General features: G+C 47.1%; 1 protein-coding gene across 7 annotated transcripts in view; it reads right to left on the bottom strand.

Annotated features, from left to right (window-relative positions):
* The window catches only part of AFF3 (ALF transcription elongation factor 3), a 565,510-nt gene that overhangs the window by 466,255 nt on the left and 72,312 nt on the right, over window positions 1-26,943 (bottom strand). For 4 of the 7 annotated variants that reach the window (XM_067007120.1, XM_067007122.1, XM_067007124.1 and 1 more), the window contains exons 2-5: window positions 11,383-11,469; window positions 8,971-9,091; window positions 7,649-7,961; window positions 7,128-7,513 (exon numbers count right to left, since the gene is read on the bottom strand). In XM_067007120.1, the coding sequence (XP_066863221.1) occupies window positions 7,128-7,513; window positions 7,649-7,961; window positions 8,971-9,091; window positions 11,383-11,469 (907 nt within the window). The remainder of the gene's footprint in view (window positions 1-7,127; window positions 7,514-7,648; window positions 7,962-8,970; window positions 9,092-11,382; window positions 11,470-26,943) is intronic. The other 3 variants (XM_067007123.1, XM_067007126.1, XM_067007127.1) reach the window with 2 other exon arrangements.

The raw sequence follows: 26,943 nt of genomic DNA, 5'->3' as shown, positions 1-26,943 counted from the left end.
CTCTTTCAAGTCCATGAAAACGGGATTCACGTGGCAGAAAGTCTGAAGATGCGGGCTCTTTCCCACAGCCCCCATTGGCCTCTGCTCATTCCCACGTCTTTTCACCACAGCTCGCACCACGTGGCCGGAAACCAGAAGCACCGCATACACGGCCCCCACACGTGCGGCCCCCCAGGCCAGGGCTTCCGCTCGCGGAAAGCAAACAAAGGAGAACAGGGAGAAAGAGGCCCAGCCTGCTTCAGCTTTTGTTTCCGAGGCCAGCGTATATAGCTCTGTGGTTTATTTCACTTGGGCTGTGTTTACATACATCAGTTAAGTATGGTTCCCGTTTCCCTTTGGAACAGCGGCTATAAATTACTTGTTGCAAGTGTTGGCCTCCTCTCTCCCCATAAAAGGCTGGGCAGACATGACTGAGGCCCCAGCGAAGAGGAGGTCAGTGGAAGGGAGTGACCTCCTTAAATTAATCGACTGATTCAACAAATACCTAACTAAGCACAAACGATGCGCCAGGCACAGTCAGGGATGCTCCCGTAAGCAAAGCAGTCAAAACAAAACAGAAATCTTTGCCCTCACAAGGCACTCCGGTTCCAGGGAACTCCATCCACCTCACCTCAATTCCCGGATTCTGAGCTCTCAGACCATCCAGGGCTAAGCATGTCAGAAGGGAAATGTGAGGCAGCCAGAGCTACTATAAGTAAGTATAATAATAATTATAGTTGTTGCCATTAGTGTGGATGTTTTGAGTGTTTACTATGTGCCCGCCACTGTTCTAAGCACTGTACATTATTAAGTTATCAAACTGTCATAAAAATGCCATCAATGGGCACCGGTTGCATTGAACTGTGATCCCCCCAATTTTAAATTCTGAAGGGAAATGGGGTCTTTACAAAGGTAACTGAGTTAAAAATGAGGTCCTTAGTGTGGGCTCTAATCCGATATAACTGATGACCTTACCAAAAGGGGAAAATGGGACAGACCCGGGTAGAGGTTTCACACCCTGAAAACACAAGGAGAAGATTACCATCTACAAGCCAAGGAAAGAGGCCTGGACGAGATCCTTCCTCATGACCCTCAAAGGAAACCAAGTCTGCTGACACCTTGATTTTGGGCTTCTAGCCTCCAGAACTGTGAGACAAGTCATTTCTGCTGTACTAAGCCAACCAATTGGTGAAAAGTGTCTGCTGGTCCTGAAGGCTGACCTTGGGTCAAAACAGAAAACTGCCATGTCCAGGGGTGGCCAGCAGGCCGCCGGTCCCCTGGTGCAGCCCTGGATGGAGCGTGTAAGGAGCAGGACACCCCGTTTCCTACAGAGGTATCACTAACGCAGCTTCCTCCCGGGGGTAAGCGATGCTACCGCTCAGCCCAATTAAACATGCTATTTAATACTCTGTGCCTTCAATGAGATCTATTTCAATGAGTCATTCTAAATACTTGCTATCTGAAAATGTTAATGTTTTCTTCTCAGCCCCAGTCTTGTTGATTTTCTATTTCATTTAACTGGAAATAAAGCTCAAGCATGACGTGGTCCACGGCAGATAATAATAGCTCAGGAAAGCCGAATACACAGAATGAGAAATTCCATCCCAGACCCGGCAATAAAATCTCAGGAGGGGGCTAACTGTTAAATAGGGGAGAGTCATGTCACTCAGGCTTTGCTGTATTAATCCAGGATAATCTCAGTCTTCAGGACTGCAGTTACTTTTAACAAAATAAACACAAAAGGACTTGCAGAATTTTATTTTTCTTTCTCCTCCCACCTCTTGTCATGGGGCCTCTGTCTCTCCAACTCTCTCTCTCTCTCTCACACACACACACACACACACACACACACACACACACGCAAAACCACTGCTAATAATACCCTCATTTGTATATCTTGTTTGCTTTTGTTGTTTCAGGGGCATTTCAAATAAGAATAATGTAGCCAGTATGTTTTGAATGCTTACCATGATATCACTGTGCTGAGCACATTACGTACTTTATCTCATCTACTCCGCCCTCCGGTAACTCTGTCAAGCAGATATTATCATTCTCTCCACTTCACAAGGAAGGAAACGGAGGCGAAGTTCAACCCCTGGCTCCCGGCCACACAGCTAACAAATGACAGAACCAGGATGGGAACCCAGTCTTTGCAGGCGTCCAGAGCCCTGGCCATTCCACGGAGCTCCACGCCAGCCTGCATGTGCCTTCTGACCAAGAAAGGATGAAACTCAAAAGAAGGGGCTTTCCTCACTGGACTGTGCAGTGACCCTTTCTCTAGGGCGGGGGAGATGCTGGACCACACATCATCTTTTCAAGTGGCTCCAAACTCACAAGCCTCAAGCTCTCCATTAGCCCCAGGTCTGGAATAACACCCACAAGGTTGCAGTTTAAGGGAAAACAGCCCTGTCATCCATCTAGATGCTTTCTGGGACAGGAAGCTTTATGAGAACTGAGAAAATACGTGGGGAAAATAAAGTGGGGCTTACCAACCACCTCCATCTGGGTCCTGCCCACAATGTCTCCACTGCTGGGAGCAGTTTCCCACCTGAAGGCTGGAAGAGTCAGCGTTATAATGTGAATCTAAAGGAGCCAGTGGGGAAAGCGGGACGGAAAAAGACACCTGCACCTTCTCACCACAGGACAAATTTTAATATGCTCTCTTCATCATTTTCAATAAAAGATCATAGCAACGAAGTTGCTTCTAAGTGATTGAGTGCTTTACCTTTTAGAGCCCCAATGACCGAACGTAAGAGTACCAAAAACTACGGAAACATTTCGAAGCTGTAGTGTGCCAAACGAACTGATTTCATAGGCTGAGACCCATATTTTACCTCCACGGCACTGCATCATTAGACTTTTTTGATAGCATTACCCCATTTCTGCCTTGCCTATAGCGCCTAGCATATAAATACGTTTTTTTTTATTTCTAATGAGTTCGAGACTCATATAAAGCACTCTTTTCCAATCTAAAATGATCATTTTAGATAATTTCTTATCCTATTTCAAATAACAATGTCATACTGGTCCATGAGCCAAAGACAAGCACTGTGAAACTGACGATGCATAAGCTTCAGGGGCTCTGGAGCCAAGGTTCCTCCAAGGGCCCAAGAGGGGCCCTAAACATGTGTTTATATGTGTTTTTGTAAATATTTCAAGTTCGGGGACTTCCCTGGTGGCGCGGTGGTTAAGAATCCGCCTGCCAATGCAGGGGACACGGGTTCGAGCCCTAGTCCAGAGAGATCCCACATGCCGCGGAGCAACTAAGCCCGTGCGCCACAACTACTGAGCCAGTGCTCTAGAGCCCGCGAGCCACAACTACTGAGGCCGCGCTCTAGAGCCTGTGAGCCGCAACTACTGAGCCCACGTGCCACAACTACTGAAGCCCATGCGCCTAGAGCCCGTGCTCCTCAACAAGAGAAGCCACTGCAATGAGAAGCCCGTGCAATGCAACGAACTAGAGAAAGCCTGTGCGCAGCAACGAAGACCCAACACAGCCAAAAATAAATAAATTTACACATGTTAAAAGAAATATTTCAAGTGTAAAATATTTCCGTATTCTTTATTTCCTAAACAGGACCCCCAGGACGGTATAAATGTTGGGTCCCACAACCTATATCTGCCCCTCTAGGTTAACAGTGAATTATATGCTACACATTAAGGACAAAATATTAATTGTGTGTGTGTGTGAGACAAAAAATAATCACTTCAACTGGAAATAAGATTCAGTGTGCCCTGCCCTGGAATGTTCTAGAATGCCTGCTTCAGCCATTCCTTAAGGCCCCTGTCTCCTACCTAACAGGAGTCACCCTTCCAAGTGGCAGGCCAGAGAAGGCTCACTTAATGAGGGGTGATGTCAGGAATGAAAGACTCAGCTACAAAAACAAAATTATGTTTTTCATTAACACAAAACTGAGCTGGGGAAAGCCAGCCAAGAGGCAGGTGTATCAGTTAAGGAATTCCCTTGAGGGCCTTCACTTCCACATCAAATTGCACTGAATTTCTCTACACTAATTACCTATTATTGAAGATGAAAGAATGATAACAAATGATTTGCCACAGCAGCTGACAGAGTACACGTGTCCGAAAGAATGAAGGATTTACCAAGTGCAAAATCAGACAAGAGAGATTCACAAATTCTCAATTTAAGAAAATAGCATAGAATCTCTCTCTACTATAAGACTATGAAAGGTGAGGGAATTTTCTTAGGCCTAGAAACCCAGTTTTAAATTTTGTCTGGACTGTGAGAGAAATTGCAAACTAAAAGTGAAGTGCTGGAGTCTAATTTACTCAATTCATGTAAATTTCTTGGAGGCAGAGATCACATCTTAAATTTTTTTTTTTTTAATTTCTCACACCACATTACATCTAGCCATTGATTTGATTTTCTTATGAGGAACATCCCTATCCAGTGTCATACAGCTATATTTTCACTTCCCTTGTCTTCATGTCATTTTTACCCAATGCTTCCTTTTAGCCCCCAAATTCTTCACACTGTCTTACGTCTTGCTCTCCAGCTAACATGCTGCAAAAGTATAGTCAAGTAATGTAAGTTCCCTTCAGGTCATCTCCTCTGTCAATTTTCCTAAAACATACATTCCCTCTCTCAGTGGAAATCAATGTCAGTACTAATGAGAGGACATTTTCATAGAGGTGGTATCTGTTTTTAAAATATACAGGCAATTAAATTAACATTTTTGTAAACAGTTTGCCACGCTGTTTTAAACCCTCCAAAAAATAAAAGCAAATATTCCCTCAAATCCAATTAGTTGACAAAATTCTTCCATTTCTATTATGATTGTGGCTTTATAGAAACGTCCTATAAATACTGAATGATACATCTGCAAAATGTTATTTCTTAATCCCTTGGGTACTGTAAAGAAACCAACCAACCAACCAACCAACCAACCAACCCTTTGAGTCTGAAGGCCAGGAAGCGTAACTTTCAAACTTCCAGGTAGCACCCTGTTGCCCACCAAGAAAGAGTCATATTGTTATTATAATTGTGGAATGTTTGAACACACAAGATACACAAGATTCAAATTACCATAGTGTCCATAAGATGCAAAGCTTTTGGCTAAAATAAGGACTGTATACCCTCCCCCACCAGAAAAAAACCCACAAACCACCACCACCACCCCACTGACTATAACTCTGTTCCACAAACAGCGCTTCTTTTCTATCCATGCCTGATTGGCCTCTTTGAAATACACCTCATATTGATAGAATGTTAGGAGAGTTCAAAGTCATGGAGGGAAATGAAACACTTCCTGTATAAAAGCTCTAATTTCTCCCTGCCTGACCCCCTATCTCAGGCATTTCCCTCTTTCTGTGATTACCCGACACCTGTGCAGGGTGTCATTCCCCATCGGGGGCCCTGAAAGGGCATCCTGGAGGTGTCCACGTGATCAAGGACACACCCAAAAGCTTAATGAAACTGTAGAGTCATCCACATAAGGCTGCCCTGTGGTTGTCAAAAAACAGGCCTTCCACCAGAGCTTTGTCAACTCATCTGGTTCCAAAGTAAATAAACTGTTATCTAATAAACTCGGAGTTTCTTTGGTACATAAAAATCATTTTAACGAGGAATCACTGGGGATTCAAATTATAAAGGGAATCCTGGTGGTTACCGTCACCTGTGTTCAAAAATGAGTCACGCTTTATTGGCTGGTACAGGCTATTTGATGAGGAAAACAAAAATCAAAGAGTCTGACAAATTCAGTCCCGCAAGAGGGTAACTACGTGTGTTTCCTACAAACTTTTAAAAACATAAACGCTTGCAGAACTTACGTTTGGCTTCCATTAATTCCTAATTAACACTTTTTGGGATCCATCATAAACGAATAATCAAAAGAAGTTACTGGTATACATGTCACTTAATTTCCTCATGAGAACCTGTGTAAACATCTCAGAGTAATAAATGTGTCTTCTCTAAGGGGAATATATTGATCTCCCAATGGGTGCCGGGCGCTTTCTGAGATGAGAGCTCAGAAATGGGTAAAGCTCAGCCATGTCGGACAGGCAATGAGAAACGTCAAATCATTTGTTTCGTTTGGTTACTAGATCAAATTAAGATACAAAGAGTATTCTGGCCACACCGTTATCCCATCTTTAGGAAAGAATATATCCAAAAAAAAAAAAAAATGAACAGTTCCTAAGTACAATGTTCTGGAGCTCACGTTGTATTTTAGTTGGTATACCACATTACGGCAAAACAAAACCAAACCAAACGTGCAGTCATATTTTTTCTTCACATGCTCTGGACAACTGTCATCAATTTGGAATAGAGTACGAGATGTGCTTTTCTCAAACCAAATCTCATTTTCCATCCAGGTGTACCGTTCAAGAGACCGCAGCCTCTTTGCTACCTCTGTGATTGTGATTTACTTGTTCTGAAGTCTAACAGTCCATACATCCATCCTATGTATTTTGTAATGCAGTGAAAAAACACTTTAGAATAAACTCAAAATGTAAACCAGAAGATTCTGAACTAAAGTATTTCACTCTCTTCATATAACCTAAGATCATTTTTTATAGGACAAGGAGAATTCTCACTTGATTAGCAACAACCAACCTGGATCTCAAATATCTTAATATGGATGGGACACCTGAAACACTTGAATAATCACCATATTCAATACTGAATCATTTAACAATTACTTTCAAAACTCAGGATGAAGTCTACCTTGTAATGTTTGTCCTGGAACATGTCAAAACTGACAAAAACGTTGAATTTCTGAACTTCTTTACACAAATGTTAACCTCTTTACATACTAAAAGCTTTGACATACTTTTACTCCAGTGTATAAAATCTCTGACAACATTGGCTTGAGCGCGCGCGCGCGCACACACACACACACACACACACATCCCTTGAACTGTACTGACGGAGGCCTTCCTTCCTGAACTAACACAGACACACCACAACACAGCATTTGTTGGTACTTAAAAATATTCTGATTATAATCCATTTGCGATTTTAAGAAATCATTATGGATGTGTACATCCTTCCACACTGATGGCTACAAATCCCACGTGACATCAGTCACACACTGAAAGGAAGACGCACGGGAGTGACATTTACAACTGGTCAGGTCGTCCCCTGAAACTACTCGGATGCGTGTAAGTGGTGTTGAGCAAAGACTCACCTCTCCTTGCTTGGGGACGCCGAACTTGGAAAGCTTGGCCTTGGCCCTGGCGGACTCCGGCTTGGGGGCTGAGGCTCCCCTGTACGGCGCACAGTGCACGCCGGCCTCTGCGGACAACTTCAGCTTCGGAGACTCATCGGGAGCCTGGTCTTGGCCATCCATCGGCCGCACGTAGGCGGTCGGTTTCTGCTGGACGAGGCTAGGTTTCGAAGCCAGGGATGGAGGAAAGTTCTGGACACAGTGGCCGCTGCCGCTGTGCTTGGCTCCCATAGCAGGCGGCCTGTCCTGGGTCTGAAGACCCACCTCGATGCTGCACATCTGTTTGGTCCGCGGCTGCTGTCTGCCAACACCATCTCCAAGCAAGGTCCTGAGAGAGCCCTGTGGTGCTGATTTGGAAGAAGAAGAAGAAGAAGAAGAGGAAGATGAGGATGAGGGGCTCGAGACACAGGGGTTGGGGGTTTTATTATGGTTCTCTGGGTGAGCAGATCTGTTCACATCAAGCGTCCTGTGTCCGTGCTTACTTGCTCTCTGTTGGCCGTCGGACGGTGGGTGCCCGGCCTTCTGCCAGCCCACGGCGCCCCTCTTACTCTGCTGCCCAGGGACCACCGCCGGGGCGGAGGACGTGGTGCTACAGACAGATGCAGGCTGGGTCTGGGCTCTTGACTCTGCCACAAAATGCTCGTCAATCTTGTTCACAGGAGCCTGAGGAACCCCAGGTTTGGGAACGCCAACGAGGTGACTCTGATTCGATCTATCCGTCAAAAAGTCTTTCATTTCATCGTAATTGCCTAAAGTGTTCTGGAGCCGGTTGGAGAGCTCGTCCCCCTTGTTCGTCTGGAAAAAGAAGAAACATAACATCCATGCTCCCGTTACACACAATGGAAACACGGGGAAATGATGGAGAGGTGCCTTTATGGCTAGAAGAGCCGGGGTTGCCACATTCAGAAGGAGGGCTCAGAGATTCCATCAAAACGGTCAGCGTCTCTGAAGACGTCTGTCAACACTCTGTATCTCTCACTAGGACTGGACCGCAGCTAATGGCCTCAGAAGGCACGAATGAAGCGTCCCTCCTCGGTACTGTGCCACAGCCAAGGATATGAGGAAATTTACGACTGCAACTTCACAACCTGGTCTGGATTAAGTCTTTCCCGGACTAGAGTTCCTTTTCCTTTTTCTTTTTTCATCCCACTGCAGGCTCATATTTGGCTCAAGTTATTTTGCTTCCAATTTCTAAATATAGAACTATTCTTGTTAGAAACCCAGAGGGACGGGCAAAAGAAATCAGAGAGAAGCTTTTACAACGAGTGTGGGGGTCAGTCTGCAGGAAGCCCTCAGCCTGAACCATCCCCAGTTCCAAGCAGCCTGAAATAGGAATGAAACCTGGGGAGCTAACTTCCTTTTGCAAGCGAAGTTATATATTTCTGGCCTTTGGTATAAATGAGAAACGATCCAACATTTCCTTTCTTATGGGCCCTATCAAGTACCCCGCTCCTAGCATGATCTGCGGGTGACAGATACATAACCCAACCTCTTTTTAGTGGTTGTTTCCTAATAGCTTAGAAAACACAACAAATGGCATTGACTTTGCAACCTGATGCAGAGATGAAGTCAATTACTGATAAAAGTCATGGCACGCAGATCTCCATCTTAAACAAAAGTTATATTTCATTGAGGGACTAGCCAGTAAAGACATGTGAAAGAGGCACCAAAATGTGTGGGGGAAGACCCCATCCTTAGGGGCTGAGCTGTCTGAAGTTTGGTTGGCCAGTTCCCGTAGTCAAGACTGCCGTCGGGGTTAGAGGGAGGGATGAGGGGTGGAGATGAACAAGTGAAAACCATCTACCTTGTAGGGTTCACTAAAGAGGGAGTAACTTGAATTAAACGTGCCATCATCCTGCTGAGTTTCCTGATTTCTTCTTTCTCGTTCTTTCCTCCGTAACACGTTTCTATCTGGTTCATAGACACTGCATCAGGGAGAAAGAAAAGAGAACCACCACACACGAGAAAATTAAAGGTAATGCTCAATACAACATTCACCTGGATGCAGAGGTCTGATTCACGGGCAAATGGCAATGGTTAAGGGGAACATGGATCCGATGAAAGCCAGTCTAATCAAGCAGTATGACTTGGGTGTCTGAGAATCCCATTCTTCGGGAGGAAAGAAAATCCTTAGGACAAGCTGCAACCAGTACTAGACCTCTCTGCCTGAGGTGTGAAAGAGGAAACATCTAAGCAACTTTGACAGGAGAAGACTGAAAATAATCTTCGAGCAGAAGGTAATTACAGAGATGTGTAAATAGAAATTATGAGCGTATCTCCTCTTATGACACACGGCCCCAGAGTGTTATATGGAAACGCTCCTGCTCTTTTCTTTCTCTCTTTTTTTTTTTTTGCATGGCTGTATTTCTGTAGTGATTCTTTCATTAATTAGGTCCCAAAAGAGCTGTTAAAACTCCATATGCTGCAGTGGTTTTCACGGTTATGAACCTTCTTCTGATCTCTGCTAATCAGTGAAGTTGTCAAACTCCTACTGAATCCATCCTTCCTTCTGATATATTTCACACCATCACTCTTCCTCTCTATGAAAAACGTGCTAAGAGGAAGGGGTGTAGGCAACAAGAGAGAGGACGGAAATGGAAACATGGTATGTCATCAAGGAACTCAGCCTCTTTGTGCAAGAAAATTAATATCCATCCTTCCAAGACATAATGACAGAGTGACCAGAAACCAGATAACTAGAAGGACTTCAGGAAAAAACAGTGTTCCTTCCTCCTAGTAAGGAAAAAACAAAAAGGCTAATTCAACTGATAATAAGGAAGTGAGTTAAGTGACAGAAGGAAATAGATTTGTCTTTTCAGCTCAGTAGACAGAGAAATCTGGCCCCAGCGTAGACAACGGAACTAACACTACGCCTTGTAAGGAACTGCCGTGTCCTCCAAATGGGCACCGTGTGCATTTCAAGCAGGCGCGTTTAGTTTAAGCGACCTTGTCATCGCTTTGCTTAGAGCTCAAGCTTGATCTAGTGGACAGAGGCTGGAGCTGGAGGCCAGGACAGCCACGTCCTGACTGTGGTCCTGCCATAACCAGTGATATGACGACGACACCGCCGTGCAGTCTCTCTGCAGCCCAAAGTCTTCATGGTGTTGTCACAAGGTTTAAATGCGAAGGAAATCTACAAAAGGGCTTTGGCACAGCTTCAGGGGCCCCGAATCCAATGTACTGCTGTTCAGTGTTGTTGATAAGGAGAGAATCTGCAGGTTCAAAGAAACTTAAAAAATAGTGAGGTTTGGGGTTTTTGTTTTGTTATGTTTCAGCTAAATTGCTGTCTCGAGTAAAAGAGCATACTTGTGTCACGTTGCTGTAGAGGACGCAAATAAAATGATCATAAAATAAATATCGCTTATCTTCCTAGCTCTGCCCATGTGGCCCGGGTGTATTTTAAATTCACCGTCTAAGGGGTGATGCTGAATATGCTTCTGGCAAGACTTTGAGAGCACCTAAGGCATCTCATTTAAATTTCAGATCAGGGAAGGTTAAAATACCCAGAACATGTAGCCTATTAGCATTTTAATTCAGCCTTACTACGTTACCCACAGTTACTCGATTTGGAAGTCCAGGCAGTGACCTTCACGGAAAGGGAGGCTGCAGCCCCAGCCCCCCAGCGGCGAGGCTCACGGCTCTAACCCCACAGTCACTGGAGCCTCCCCGGGGGTGGCCGCGGTGACACTCACTGGCGTAAGGGAGGCACGAGAAGGGACTGACACTCAATCACGGAACCAGGCTTCAGATTCCAAGGAGAGGGCACGACGGCCCTGCCCTGCTCGCGGGGCAATATGCTTCTGCAGTGTGAAAGCCCAGCTTTCGTGAACATTCCACGGATTTCAGATGGAGACTGTTCTGAGGACACACAACTCATGCTGCGGATGGGCATGTAGTGGGTTGCAGCCAAGAGAGGCACTGCAGGTTCTCTAGGAACTGGCTAATTTCCGGACCAAACCCAGCATTTGCAATCAGAAAAACAAGCTTGCAGCGCATGCATGGTACTCCTCCTCTCCGCCAGGGACAGCGGTTCGTGAGGCACCAGCCGTATGCACCCGCATGCACAGAGACTCTCCACAGACATGCGCTCCGCTGTCCTCAGCCAGGGCGAGCCGACCAGACACACAAGACGGGTGGGATGCACGGAGCGGCCTGATGGGACATGGAGCAGGCGGTCACTGAGGGTGATTTCCAGGCTTCTGAGAAGCCCCCATACCCAATATAATACCTCCTGCATCTGCTGGCTGACGACTGAAATTCCACAACTAGAGAGTCACTCCTCTGGTTTAAGATGTCTTCACCCCTGTAAGAAACGTGGACACCACAAGAAGGGAAAACACTTTACACCGGCTCAGCCCTCAGCACCTTGGTGTGCACGAGTTTGTCAGCTTCTTCCCAAGGGCCAGGGAGAAAGGGCACAAGACATCAGGGTCCAAAGGGCACAGGACAAGGGAAGAAAAGGTCAGGAACAATGCAGAGCGTAGTAATGAAGATACATTTCGAAACCGTGCCGATTTTGCAACGAGACTTGGATGTTGAAGACAGAGGCACTAGGACACAAGCCCAAATCAATGAGGCCAGTATCTGACTCACCGCATTCCCAAGGTCAAGGATCACTTCCAAATACGGAGAAGATGGAGGTAAGGGGGGAAGCACTCCTTAAGTAAACCTGCCTCACTTCCCAACCCCTTTAAGCTGGAAGGTAACCCAAAGCGCTCCCAGATGCGGACCACCGCTGGGTAAAGTTCTCTAATGGGGTCCCGCTGGCACACCCAGCCTACGGCCTCTGATATGAGGAGGATTGAACACCCTCGGGGCCACCTCCGCAGGAGCTACTGACAGAAACGCACTGGCCACCTTTCACAGGACCGCCTGTGCCACGCCGCCTGTGCCACGCCGTGCCCTCCACACCATCAGCTGAAACCAGAACGACCAAAGGTGACGACCCGTCCCCCCTTCTCCAGAGGAGGGCAAAGGAAACCCTGTACAAGAGGCAAGACTTCTTGACCGCCTTTCCTCGGGTTTCTCAGCTCTGCCCCTTCCACCGAGCATTCAGCGCCTCCTAACAGGAACCCGCCCACTCCTTATCCTGAACTAGAGCCACAACCCCCTCCGGTCACGTCAGGCCCAGGAAGCTAAAATGTCATCTGCATAAAGCACATGTCACTGGAAGAGAAAGCCTGGATTTGCCAGCCCTCATCTCTCCCTAAGCGTCTGAACTTTCACCTCTTCTGACTCGTAAAGATGGTACCTTCCCGACAGTGAGTCCCCCATTCCACCGATCGCAAGTGAGGTCTGGGCAGGTTGCCCCAATCCCGGAGCACGCCTCTCTCTCTTGATGTGTCACCATTAAAACTCAGCCCTCTGCCCTCTTCTGCCATCCCAGCAATATGAGGGCCAGGCCATTTGCTCTGCAAGCAAAGGAACCTTCTCCCGGACGTGCTGCAAGTCAGGTCAGCTTCCCTGGGGATGGGTGTAGCAGACAATTCCAATTCCTGGCATGCTAATACATCCATTAAACTCAGTAAGAGCCTCGTGTTATGAGTTATGTTCCTTTGTTACTAGCAGGCGGCAAAATCTCTATCGTCTGTGAGGTGCTTCCTTCTTTCTGTGACAATTACAAGAATCACACTCTTCAAATGGATGTCACCAAATGTATTTACTTATTTTGCATCAGAGGCAGCCAACTGCTACGAGACTATATTATTTATTGCAGATGTACAACGTTCCCAGAAAATGTGATTCCACATTTTGAAACTGGGGATTCTGCCTTTTTGTAAAAAAGAAACAAATGGACTCTCGCCCGCTGCAGGCGCCACGGCCATTTTACTGGGGAAAGCTGAGCTGTGAGAAGCTTTTTTTTTTTTTTTTCTCTCAAAGGTGGGACGGCCACTTCCTCCCCCCGTGACAATGACAGTGCGTCCCGAAAGGACTGGCCGGAACCGTTACTGTGAACGAGTCTGGCGCTGGGGGAAGGGGGCACAGCAGTGCTTCAACGTTAGTTAAGATGTGTAAAAAAAGACCAAAAAAAAAAAACCTCAAATTTTTTTAAAGTGGGAGAAAAACATCCAAGCACTTTAACTCCACAGCACCAGGTGAACTGATACAGCTCAGAAGTTTTCCTTTACACCGTCAATGCCGGTATTTTGTATTCTGTTTTGTAAGGATTTAATAAAAGTCATAAAAACTAAAAAATAAAATAAAAAAAAAAGAAAGAAAAGAAAATGAGGAGCCTTCCCTGACCCCCTGCCCTCCTCGAGCTGTTGTTCTTTATGAGACACAGATTTCTGCAGAGCTGCTCTCTCTCTCCAATGCCTGGTTCTCCGAAACCCATGTGATCTGCGTTCACAGCAAGGTCCCCGTCCTGGCGGGGCCTCCACGGACACTCCTCACTGCCCAGCACCGCCCCACCCCGGTCAACACCACCTCCACGAGCTTCTCCCAGGGTGGTATGGCTGTGAGCTTGTCTTCCTCCTGCCTCTCGGGCTATCCCGAGTGTGCCCGCGTGTTTCTCTGCCCGCGCCGCTCCTGTAAAATGTCCTGTCACTCCAGGCTCTAGGCCTGGCCCCTTCCTGGGTGACGCCGTGCCTTCCTTGCCTGCAGGTGCCGTTTTTATGTTGGTGACGTGTGACGTATTTTGTAGGTCAGTGGCCAAAGCCCATTATGCTGGTTAAGGAGGAAAAGATATCCAAATATGATATTATCATCATTTCCAAAATCACATGATAACAGCATGGAACTAAATAACAGGAATACCTTTGAGCCTCAAGCCTTCTCCCTTCCGCTGAGCTCAAAACATTTCACATATATGTCTCTTCGTTATCCTTACAATGTCCCTTGAAGAAAGACAAAGCTGGTAGATACTCCTAGGTTAACTTTTTTAAAGATCGAGGAACTTAGGATAAGAGTTTGATCATCAAAACAATGTCGTGGAGAAGACATCATGTGGAAGGAACAGCAATGTCCAAAGTATTTTCTTCAGGTCTATCCAGGAGACATGACCTACCTAAGAGCCAAGAAGTGGCCACACTTCCTAAACCCTGGTGTCTACAAGCCTAGGGTTCATCAGCTGTGAACGTGAGCCACAGCAAAGCTAAGCAGGGTGAGTGAAACAAAGGGAAGTCCTCTCTCCTTCAGACAGAAGTAAAAGAAGAATTCTAGAACAAAGGCTGGGCTGTTATTTTTATACTCCCAAAACAACGAAAAACAAAATTTGGTCTCTTGGGCTTCCCTGGTGGCACAGTGGTTGAGAGTCCGCCTGCCGATGCAGGGGACGCGGGTTCGTGCCCCGGTCCGGGAAGATCCCATGTGCCGCGGAACAGCTGGGCCCGTGAGCCGTGGCCGCTGAGCCTGCGCGTCTGGAGCCTGTGCTCCGCAAAGGGAGAGGCCACGGCAGTGAGAGGCCCGTGTACCGCAAAAAAAAAAAAAGAATTGGTCTCTTTCCACAGCACCAAGGATATCCACGTACTACAGAATAGAGGAATGGAGGACGGGTGAGTGAATGAATAAAGAAATTAAAGATTCTAGAGTAAGCCTGCTAGGGCTGACAGTGTCATCACCTACACTGGATCCGACCCAGGCATCAGCCAACTCCAATCTGTGCCCAAGCTGCCCTCCTGGAGGGAAGGCGCTGGAGTTGGCACAGCGGCCTCTGCAACTGAGCCCCAGATCTGACCCAGGAGACACACTGGCCAGAGAGAGAATCTGCCCTCCTCCTTCCTGCACTGATTGATCCACGTGCAGCCTGTTCAAATCTGACCACTCGCTTCAAACAAACTGCATCTCCCATGACAAAGGCTTTCAGCCAAGGGTATATATGGTTCATTGCACCCCTTGACTAGAATCATCAAAGTGTTTCATCCTTAAAAAAACAAACCCAATCAAACAAACAAACAAAACAACCCCATTATTCTACCTACTGGTGTATCTCCAGGGTTGGGATCTAGGAAACGAGTGAGTTCAAGGAGAAGAGAATGAGATGAGCCTATTTACAGGGCAGCAATAGAGACGTGGATGTAGAGAATGGACGTGTGGACACAACGTGGGACGGGGAGGGTGGGATAAATTGGGAGATTAGGATTGACATGAATACACTACCCTGTGTAAAACAGCCAGCTAGTGGGAACCTGCTGTACAGCGCAGGGAGCTCAGCTCGGTGCTCTGTGGTGACCTAGATGGGGGGGATGCGGGGATGGGCGGGAGGTCCAAGAGGGAGGGCATATATGTATACACATATAGCTGATTCGCTTCATCGTACAGCAGAAAAACTAACACAACATTGTAAAACAACTATACACCAATGAAAAAAACAAAGAGAATGAGAACATTTTTACCTGTCTTTTGGATAAAGTTATCATAAAGTTCTCCATGTTTAAAAAATACTGTCCTCCTCAAATAGCAGAACTACAATTCACTTTAGTCCAAAAGCATTTCTGAATGCCTCCGGAATGCCCTTGGGTCAGATACTGAGAAGATCACTAGTACTGCAACCAGCCTACCCTGCTGCTGAGAAGCTAACAGTCTAGGGGACCAGGGGGAGGAGAGGAAGGGGCCCTTCTAAGCAGAGAATGTTAACATCCTGTGCTCCAGCACATGCAGAGGGAGGCAGGACTGCGCTCTGCAAGAGAGCTGCTTTGAGCTGGGTCTTGAGAAAGGGGCAGGTGGAGGAGACGGAAGAGGGGAGGACTCAGAAGTACAAGATACATAAATTACTATTAAGTGGCCTTTGAGAGTATGTGAGGAGGTGACCTTTGCCCTCACCGCACCATCTTACTTCTTTAGCCCCTTGGAATTCCACATTCACAGTTTCATCTCTTTGGTTTGCTCCACTGCTAAACTACCTCGCCCTAAGTAAGTTTACCTGACCCCTTCCTGAAAGCAGGCTCGGTTGGGAGTCAATAAGTGAAGGAGGGACGCGGGGTGGGGGGGGCGGGGGGGAGAATGAAAGGAGACTCCCTCGCCCTTTCCTTGCAGTTTGCATCAGGGCTGGCCTCGATCAGCTGGACCACAGAGGAGACAGTCTTTTCAGTCCTGGGATGCCGGGCTCGGTCGCCCCACCCCGGGGTGGGGGCTGAGGTCACAGGGCCAACGGGAAGGAGAAGAGGCACCAAACGAAGAGGGGAAGAACGTTCCACAGACACACTCCTGCTCTCCAGAGCAGCACCATCAGTAACTGTGTATGATTAAGGGAACGTAATCAAGCGCTCCCAAATGATAACAGCTGCTTTAAATTTAAGGGGTCAAACTAATTAAAGTCTCTTGTTATTTATAAAGCAAATACTAAAAGATCAGTAATCCTTCCTTAAATCAGGGGGAAAAGCAAGGCTGTTGAAGTTTACTTGCAAATTCCTTCCTTGGTCTGCAGTCAGAGCCAGGGGACTGGAGGACAGAAAGGTGGTCGGGGGGTGAGCGGGTGACAGAGGCCAAGTCAGGCTGAGAAGACGGGGCTGGAGACAGAGACTGGTGAGGAGGCAAGGATGCTCCCCACTGGGGTCCATCAAGGCCCTGAGCCGTTGCAGCTACGGGGCTGGTGAAGATGGTGGTGACGGTGATCGGTGGTGACTGTGGTCATGGTGACAGTGGGGGTGGTGAGGCTGGTGGTCAAAGACCCGCTGGGGAGTGAGGACTGGCCAACAGCGCATACGACGAACCCTTAAATCCTAGAGAACATTACTAGGACCCTGCTCGCTTACACCACACTGAATTCCAGTTCCCACGCCTGTTCCCTCGGTTCTCCCCCAACAGGCTTTGGAAGCATCACCCCCTTGATTGAAGTCCACCATGGACATCTTGAAAAGGTCAGCCCAACGTGACTTGTTTGTCTCTGACCACAAAGGCTGTCGCAATCTTAATTCAGTCTTGGAACTCAGAGCATTTACAGATCTCTGCCTTAGGGCTGCCGATCTGTTCTACAAGAATGGGAACAGAATTGAGGCTGGTTTGTGCCATAATCACTTCTCCTGTACCACAGCTTTTGTGAAACTAGGAAATTGAAGGGAGTCATAAAGTAACAGACGCCCACAGAAGAATTTAGCCAGTAAATGTTCCAATGAAAACTAGCCGTTTTGGATGATCTATACCATCCTCTCAGACCCATCAGGCCCATATTAAATTTTGCTAATACCAATTTCCCTTTATTACCATATGCGGCCACTGTACAAAGGACTTCACGTGCATTACTTCATTTAATAGTATTTAAAACCCCAAGAGACATTTTCCCCGTCCACCCACGAAGAAACGAGAGGCTCTGAGGTTAACTAACTTATCCAACGCCCACAGCCAGTGAGAGACAATGCCTGGGTCTGAAGCCAGGCAGTCTGGCACCAGAGACTGAATTCTTCGACTCTGCTGGCCTGGCTCCCTGGGGAACCCGCTCACTGACGGGCTTTGACAAATGGTACCCCCATCTTTGTTTGTAAATGCCAGGCAGAAGGGTGTTAATTTTCAGATCGTGACAATCTCGGTTCATTCTTCCAAGGTCTGCTAAGCCTCCTTGGTGGATATACGTGAATCTTAACAATTCTTCTAAAGCCTATAAAATAGAACTGGGATAAGCGATTCAAATGAGTCAGGACTAGCAATTAACTAATACTCCAGTCTCTGAATTCTGTTCAGGGAGCTCCTTGAGAATTACGGAATACCATGGTAAGTGCATTTTATGATGGAACTAGCAGAGCCAGGCCACTTCTGCAGCGTGGGCCTGGACACTTTACTGTTTCTTGACTATTTACTGAAGCCCAAATCTATTTCTAATTCAGTGGAAATGATGACTGCTCCAAATCTCTCTCGTAAACATGCTCCAGTGAGTTTTTAGAGAGATGACAGATAAATGACAGCTTTGCATTGCCAAGGGTTAAATGCTTTTCCTGAGGGATCCTCACTCAGTCTTGGTGCCTTGAGAACAAGTGTCAGGTTCTAATGGAATTGTTCCCTGATAAACCGCCAGGCTGTATGACAAGCAGCTTTCAAAGAGGTTCTCCATATAGTATCAACAGCCGAAGTTAATTTGAGTTTCTTAACAGGACCTCTTTGCTTTACAATATGAAAGTGCCTTGGGATGAAGCAATTACCCTGATTTACCATCTTCTCCTTGGTAGAATATAAAGACACAGCAGAGCCTCACAAAAGCAGTAACATAACCAAGCGAGACCCACCTGCAAAGTCCATACTATGCTCTTCCAAAGAGCCCACTTGCAGCCCGCAGCACAGAGCCGGCATCCATCACTGGCGTCCAGGGTGAGAAGGACGCCTACTCCCAGGGCTTTTCATGAGAGCCAATAAATTACTTTTCCTCCACTAAATGCTCAGTTAAATTTCCTTTTTCACTTTACAGCGTCAGCTGCTAACCTTCAGCTCGTAGGATTTTTGCGGGCATCTCACTGTTGTGGCCTCTCCCGTTGCGGAGCTCTGGACGCACAGGCTCAGCGGCCACGGCTCACGGGCCCAGCCGCTCCGCGGCACGTGGGATCCTCCCGGACCGGGGCTCGAACCCGCGTCCCCTGCATCGGCAGGCGGGCCCTCAACCACTGCGCCACCAGGGAAGCCCTCAGCTCCTAGGATTTTAAAGCCGTACACAGGATGGGTCCTATTTTCCAACGTGCCTATGTTGTAACCAGGATGCTCTCCCAAAGCACCCCTGCGTGGCCCCTCAGGGTCATGGGCGTGGCGCCCATCGGGTGAGGGGGGGGCGGGGGGCAGAAGGGTGGCCGAGTCCCCTCATATAACTTCCTGACGTTTCCGATGGGTCGGGCTCCTAGACAAGGAAAGCCCTGCGACCCCAAACACCAGCCATGAAACACATGGCTCCAGCTCCTCCTGAGCCCGACTCCTGGACCTCGTTTCCTCCCAGAACCATGACCCCCGAGATACGCGCTGACCTGCTGAAGGGGAATCTCCGAAGGCAGGTCAGAGTCCGCTTGGGCTCCTGAGGTACAAACCTAGCCCCAGGCTAGGATGAAAGCAAAGAGAGCTCCCCTTATGGCGAGGGCGTTAAAGGGAAAGGCACGGCCTCAAGCACCGTCCCACGTCTGAGCAGACGGGCCCACCGCGAGGCTCTTACATGTGGACAACACAGAAAGAAACTACCGAAAAGGACTCAACCGTTCATCTGGGAGGGAAGGAGGCCCTGCTTTGAAGAGGAGAATGGCTTCTTTAAAAGGTACAAGGCAGTTTATCCAGCTCAGCCAGAAGTCTCGGTGGGTAAAGCACGCAGGAAAGAGGAAAATCAGACAGCAGTGAATCCTCAGGACTGAAAGGGAATGCAGACTCCCCGACCCCCCTCCGAGGATGGAGCCTCCGTGGTCCCCAAGGAAGCAGGACTGGAGTGTGAGGCCCAGGGCTGCCTTCCTCGGTCACAGAGAAACAGAAGCCCCCGGGGAAGAGGCCCCCTCAACGTCCTGTCCTCCGCCCACCTCACCTGGGTCTCAGGCCTCCCCTTCTCCTCTCTCAGGGCGAATCCTTCCTCCTCGCCACAAGGACCCACCCCCCTGGGCTCTGAAGCCCCTCCCGTTCACTCCCCACCTTCCATCCACCCTCCACCTCCCCACAGATGCACTGCCCCCTATTTGGTCCCCATCTGGGTCTCTACTGGCTTTTTCTCCACAGCAAATAAACCCCTTCAAGGCCCTCAGCTCTAAAAAAAAAAAAAGAAAGAAAAGAAAATGAGGAGCCTCCCCTGACCCCCTGCCCTCCTCGGGCTGTTGTTCTTTATGAGACACAGATTTCTGCAGAGCTGCTCTCTCTCTCCAATGCCTGGTTCTCCGAAACCCATGTGATCTGCGTTCACAGCAAGGTCCCCGTCCTGGCGGGGCCTCCACGGACACTCCTCACTGCCCAGCACCGCCGCCCCCCACCCCCCCAGCCAACGCCACCTCCACGAGCTCTCTCCCCGGGCTGTGGGGCTGCGAGCGTGTCTTCCTCCTGCCTCTCGGGCTATCCCGAGTGTGCCCGCGTGTTTCTCTGCCCGCGCCGCTCCTGTAAAACGTCCTGTCACTCCAGGCTCTAGGCCTGGCCCCTTCCTGGGTGACGCCGTGCCTTCCTTGCCTGCAGGTGCCGTTTTCACGTTGGTGACGCGTGCAAGGCTCCAAGGGGCACCCACGTCTCTCTTCTCCACTCCGGACCCAACTATCCAACCATCCACATGGTCTCCCTGAGTCAGGCTTCCCACAGACACACAGAGCCGGTCTCCCGAGCGCACCTCCACCTGCCGCCCCGGCCTCGGCCTCCATTCTCTTTGCCCGCATCGGCACCACTGGCCCCTTCCCTGCTCGGGCCAAAAGGGCGGGAACCAGCTTGGCTCCATCGTTTCCCATATGCCGCTGCCCCTCATCTCCAATCAGTCCCCAGCACGGTCAATGTCACTCAGATTGGTCCAGCTCTCCCCTCCACCGCCCGCTCCTCCGTCCAGGCCACCCTGGGCTCTCTCCAGACCCTGGCAGTACCACCTCCCAAAGAGTCTCCCAGTGGGGTTTCTGAAACAGAGATTTGATCGTGTCACCACTGTGGTCCCAGCCTGCCCTTGGACAGAATCCAACTCTGGCATCCACAGCCCGGCAGCACCCGGCCCCCGTTCTCTCCCCACTGTCAGCCCTCAATCTCCCCGGGCCCGTCTCTGAGCCCAGGCGCGTTCCATTCTCTGTGCCTTCAGCACCTCTGCTCTCCACCTGGCCCCCTCCTTCCGACCCTGGAGGTCTCAGCTTAGCGCTGTTTCCCTCTCAGAAACATTCCCTGACGCCCCCAGCAGACCCAGGGGGCCCTTCAAAACTCCTACATAGAAGCCTATGGTCTCCTCCACATCACATTTCTTGTACTAATTATCTGAATCCTCCATTAAATGGTTAGTTCCACAAGCAGAGGGCCTATGTGTCCTTTCTGTATTTCCAGCACCTAGAATACTGCCTAGCCCAGAGTTGGCAATGAGAACAATGCTTTAAAAATAGATGCTCAGGGCTTCCCTGGTGGCGCAGTGGTTGAGAATCCGCCTGCCGATGCAGGGGACACGGGTTCGAGCCCTGGTCCGGGAGGATCCCACATGCCGTGGAGCGGCTGGGCCCGTGAGCCACAACTACTGAGCCTGCGGGTCTGGAGCCTGTGATCCGCAACAAGAGAGGCCGCGACAGTCAGAGGCCCGCGCACCGCGACGAAGAGTGGCCCCCGCTCGCCGCAACTAGAGAAAGCCCTCACGCAGCAACGAAGACCCAACACAGCCCAAAATAAATTAATTAATTAATTTATTAAAAAATAGATGCTCAATGGTTGTTTAATTTTTTTCTTCCTTCCTTATCAAAATGTGGCCTATACATATTCCACAATTTGAACAAACAGAATGAAAATCCACTCAGATCCTGGATCCTAAAATATTCTTTACGGTTATAGAATATAATAATGAGAATCATAATAATGCCGATATTGGCCAACTATCTGGTGCTGGAGAGTTTATAAAGAAAGTTGCATATGTTCTCATATTTATCCCTCTCTACAAACCTGTTAGGTTCCCCTTATTTATGTAAAACACAACATTTTAGTAAATGAATATATATAATGAAATAAAATCTGTGACCTAAACAGATCCTTATACTCATTTTAACAGATAAAGACCTTTCTTCAATGAAAAAGTAGGACTGGGAAAATTTAAACGTTGTTCTAAACAATAACTGTTAGAATCAAAATTCTAAGTTCTGGGCTTCCCTGGTGGTGCAGTGGTTGGGATTCCGCCTGCCGACGCAGGGGACGCGGGTTCGTGCCCCGGTCCGGGAGGATCCCACATGCCGCGGAGCGGCTGGGCCCGTGAGCCGTGGCCGCTGCGCCTGCGCGTCCGGAGCCTGTGCTCCGCAACGGGAGGGACCACAGCAGTGAGAGACCCGGGTACCGCAAAAAAAAAAAAAAATTCTAAGTTCTGCATAAGTTCTGAATATTAAAGACAATTTAGGTTTTTAAAATAATATATTTTTATTCAAAAAATGTTCCGTTCACACTCACTATATGCAAAGTGCCAGCTAGTCTGTGGCCCACACCTTGACACAGACTCCTGAGGGCGTTCCTCCATCTTCCCAGGGTGAAAATTCTGTCGTCAATTACGCGTGACTTCGAGCAAGATGTTGGGAATTATGAATTATTTGAACTCTACATTCCTATAATCCATTCTGTGCCAGTGACACTGAAGATGACTGATTCTAAATGTCCATATAACACAGTGTCAGAAAACCAAGGGGGGGTCCTCCCACGGCTGCTGTATCACTTACACGTTGCCCCATTTCAACTAGACACGCAATCTCTCATAAAACTATTTTATTTGATTCCCTAGGACGTTCAGAATATTATATATTATGGGGCTGCTTACACATGATGGTAACTATCACAATTCTTTAAGAAACGTTTCAAAGAGGGGACACTCACTAAGTCTGTTCTGACAACACACATGTTTGCCTCATGTTCTCTTAAAACGCCACCTCCCCCTCCCTCCTCTCCTTTCCTCTCTTCCCTCAGCTCTTGACATTTCTGTCTCATTTGTATGTTTCCCACAAATGCCCGTACACAACAGAGTAAGCCCAATGTCACAGGTGATGGAAGTAGCTCTGTGATATTAGGATAAATTTATTAATGTCCGCACCCCTCAGAATTAGCTGAGAACAAGGCCCGGCTCACAGGAGACATTCAGTGACCGTTTGTTGAATGAGTAGATGAACAGACGCACGAATGAATCACCAGCTTTCTCCTTCACTAACCCCACCTTCACTGAAGCCAGGCAGTTCGGGAAGCAAGCGACACTGGGAGTGGATCTGTCTGGTCCTCCTGGGGACGGTGAAGCGCGCGCTTGGACACACAAATGCCCTTCAGATACATTCTGAAAGCAGCAGCCTCAAGGCGTGGATGAAGCTCGGCTTTCCCAAATAATTTTTTCTCGAAGGTTTGCACAAAGAGACATGAAGTGTCATGATGTCCTTTGGCAATGGAAAATCTACAGGCATTTATAGAAGATACTGTAACATCTCAGTAGGAAACATCCTAGAAAATTACTGAACTTGAAGCTTTCTTAAATAAGAAGAAAGTGACTCAGAGTTGGCTTGGACTTATAGAAATGACATAGCAAAGCCTCCCATTAGACAAGACTATCTCCTCCCACTGGGCCCATAACTTCCAAGGACTCTCCTCTACATTCAAAGGCATCACCACCGGGCCGGGAGGGAGAAGACCCAGGGGCAGTAGTTGGGAGCTGCTCCGAGCTGCAGGCCTTCAGCTCAGGCACACGGTAGACAAAACCAATCCGCACGCTCATCAGTAGGAAGCGAACGGGGTGTTTGGAAATGTGAACGTGTTCTGCCACCGTGAAGCACCACGAATAGCTGGATGGAGGGTGATCAAAACACCCATAATGCAGAAAGAAATGCCACCCCTCATCCATCTCAGATAGGTGGCCTGAGCAAGCCGCCACGAAATGCCGACTTTGACCCAGGCATCTCCTACTTAGGAATACACTACGCATATTTAGGATATCACCGCAAAACAAGTTATTAAAGTACAGAACAAATACAAATTTAAAACCAGTGGAATATCATCCCTAGGAGCCTGGTTAACCAACTACAGTACCTCATACAATGGAAGAGTATGCAGCTACTGGACGGTGTGGATCTACATGTACAGACATGGAAAACATCCAAGACATATACAGTGAAAAGAATTAGTTGTAGAGGGAAGGATGATATAACCTCTTTGACATAAAATAACATGCATGTGTTTATGGATACATAAAAATGTTTGAATAGTTATCTCTGAGATGAATGATGCACTGAGTGGTGAGGATGGGAAAGAATTTAGACTCTTGTCTTCCTTGGCTATTTTATAGCCACGTATTACTTTTTGAATAAAAAGCATTGTATTTTAGAAATATTAACCGTTTTTATTTGTTCTTCCCCTTCTGAAGTATCTATAAACATGCAAAATGTAAAATTAAGGCAATGATTAGTAAGTCACGTGCTACACTAGACCAGGACCCCGGCTCTCCCTACCAGGCCAGGCCTATTTTCTCCACTCTCCTTCTCTCCTACCCACCCCTCCCCAAGGATGAACTAAACCAACTCTCCACACCTCAGCTACAGACTTTAATCCAACCGAACTCTACATCGAGCAGGAACTTTCTGAATCTCTCAGCTCAGTATTTCCCCTGCACTTAGGCATGCCAGAAAAAAAAAAAAAAAAAAATCACTGTATTCACTCGGAGAGCATCTAATTTCTCACTGCACCTGCTCCAGTATCATCTGGGTCTCAGACAAATTACCTGCATGATTCCCAAGGATAATTCAGAAGACACCAGGTTATCTGATAGCAGCTCTGGGAACTTCCCTTTAGGAACTCAACTTGTCTGCTCCTTCCAAGACATACAGAGCCTCAAGACTATGAACCCGAGTGCAGGGGCATCTGGGACTTTCGATTTACAGTAGGATAACAATTTACATCAGAAGGGGTTTGGGGAGCTGCCAAGGTCCTCCAGGAACTCTGAACCCTACTCTCCTGGCTACAGATTGATTAACTGTCCACTGCTCTCCAACTCTCTCCTACCTTATAATTTCCCCAGCACTCTTTCCAGTTTTTGTGTGAAACTGTCTCCTTATCTTTCATCTAATCAAACTTTGTTTGCTGTTTGAGAAATACTATTTATGATATTAATTTCTTTTCAAGTTAGAATTTTAGACAAAAATGAATGTTTCTTCAGATTATGTGTGTTTCCTTTGTTTCCAATATTTATGTTTCTAGCAGTTTGTCTCTGACTAGATTTTACAAGTCTCAGAGAGCAACAAAATTATCATCAATAAATGCAACACCATCTCTTAATATTAATATTAGTCATACCACATTTTCTCAAACATTGAAGGCTGTGACTAATCGCATCTCTAACAGCATCTATAAAAATATTGATAATTCTGCAAATCCAATGTGCCATTTCCTAGCTATGCCAATTATTTACCAGCCTATTAAATTCACTAAAGAAAAAATATGTGAAAACTGCACATCTTCGCTAAAAATTAAAGAGATGCAAACTAAATCAAAGTGAAATCATTTTTTTATGTACTCAATTGGAAAAGATTTTTAAAAACAAGTTGGAAGGGCTTCCCTGGTGGCGCAGTGATTGAGAGTCTGCCTGCCGATGCAGGGGACATGGGTTCGTGCCCCGGTCCGGGAAGATCCCACATGCCGTGGAGCGGCTGGGCCCGTGAGCCATGGCCGCGTCCGGAGCCTGTGCTCCACAACGGGAGAGGCCACAACAGTGAGAGGCCCGCATACCACAAAAAAAAAAAAAAAAAAAACAAGTTGGAAATATAATATTCAATCCCAGTAAGTGTTGGGTGTCTCCCACATGGCTGGAAACCATTGTGCATTTTGTAGTATATATTCAGAAACTTTATAGGGAACTAACTGTTTACCTTGCTAACCCCCTTCTAGGAATCTGGCCAAACAAAATTGTCAGAAATGCAGAGATACACGCAGATGAAATTTTCATCAGAGAATTGTATATAACAGGGGGAACAAGAAGCAACCTTGTGAGCAATAATCAGAAAATAATGAAACTATGCTGTAGTCATTAAACTCATGTGTTTCAATAATATTTAATGACATAGGAAATGCTCATAATGTAACATTAAATGAAAAACAGGATAAAAATGATATAAGCAATGTGATTAAACTTTTGTTAAATTTATACATAAGCATATGTGTGTGTGTGTGTGTGTGTGTGTGTACATATACACACATACATATATAAAAAATCTAAGAGAAAACCAAGACGTTAACACTGGTTATTTCTGAGAAACAGAAAAGATATAAAAATTTCCTTTTCCTTTGCTTTTACTTAGTATGTTTGATGCTGTATATTAAATGTTTGTTATTCTTCATACATATTAGGATGGGTATTCTCCAAAAAACCCCAAAATAACCAGTGTCGGCAAGGATATGGAAAAATTGGAACCTTGTACACACTGTCGGTGGGATATAAAATGGTACAGCTGCCAGGGAAAAGAGTATGGCGCTTTCTCAAAAAATTAAAACTAGAGTTACAATATGATCAAAGAGTTCTACTTCTGGGTATACACCTATAAGATTTGAAAGATGGTCTCAAAGAGATATCTGTACTTCCGTGTTCACAGCAGCACCACTCACAAAACCCAAGAGGTGGAAACATCCCAAACAGTGAGTTACCGGATAAACAAACTGTAGTCTATATATACAGTGCAATATTACTCAGCCTAACAGGAAGGAAATCCTGACACGTGCTACAACATTATGGGCTGAACTGCGTCCCCCCAAAATTCGTACATTGAAGCCTTACCCCCAGTAGCTCAGAACGTGCATGACTGCGTTTGGAGATCAGGCCTTTGAAGAGGTGATTAAGTTAAAATGAGGTCATTAGAATGGGTCCTAATCCAATCTGACTGGTATCCCTATTATAGGAAGAGGAAATGTGGACACACAAAGGAGAAATCGGGAAGGCCTGTACATGAAAAGACCACAGGAGAAGCTAGCAAGAGCTTGTCCTCTTCAAGCCAAGGAGAGAGGCCTCAGAAGAAACCAAACCTGCAGACACTTTAACCTTGACTTCCAGCCTCCAGGACTGTGAGAAACTAAATTTCTGTTGTTTAAGCCCCTCAGTCCGTGATACTTTGTCACGCAAACCTAGCAAACTAACACATTACAACATGGATGGACCTTGGGAACATTATACTAAGGGAAATAAGCCAGATCTTGGTTTCTAACACCATTCTCCAATAAAGGAAACCAGGGCTCCCGG

Source organism: Kogia breviceps, chromosome 11 (assembly GCF_026419965.1).
Source record: "Kogia breviceps isolate mKogBre1 chromosome 11, mKogBre1 haplotype 1, whole genome shotgun sequence".
Lineage (NCBI taxonomy): Eukaryota > Metazoa > Chordata > Mammalia > Artiodactyla > Physeteridae > Kogia > Kogia breviceps.
The sequence above is the reverse complement of the archived record's forward strand: the minus strand, read 5'-3'. Positions and strand labels throughout refer to the sequence as shown.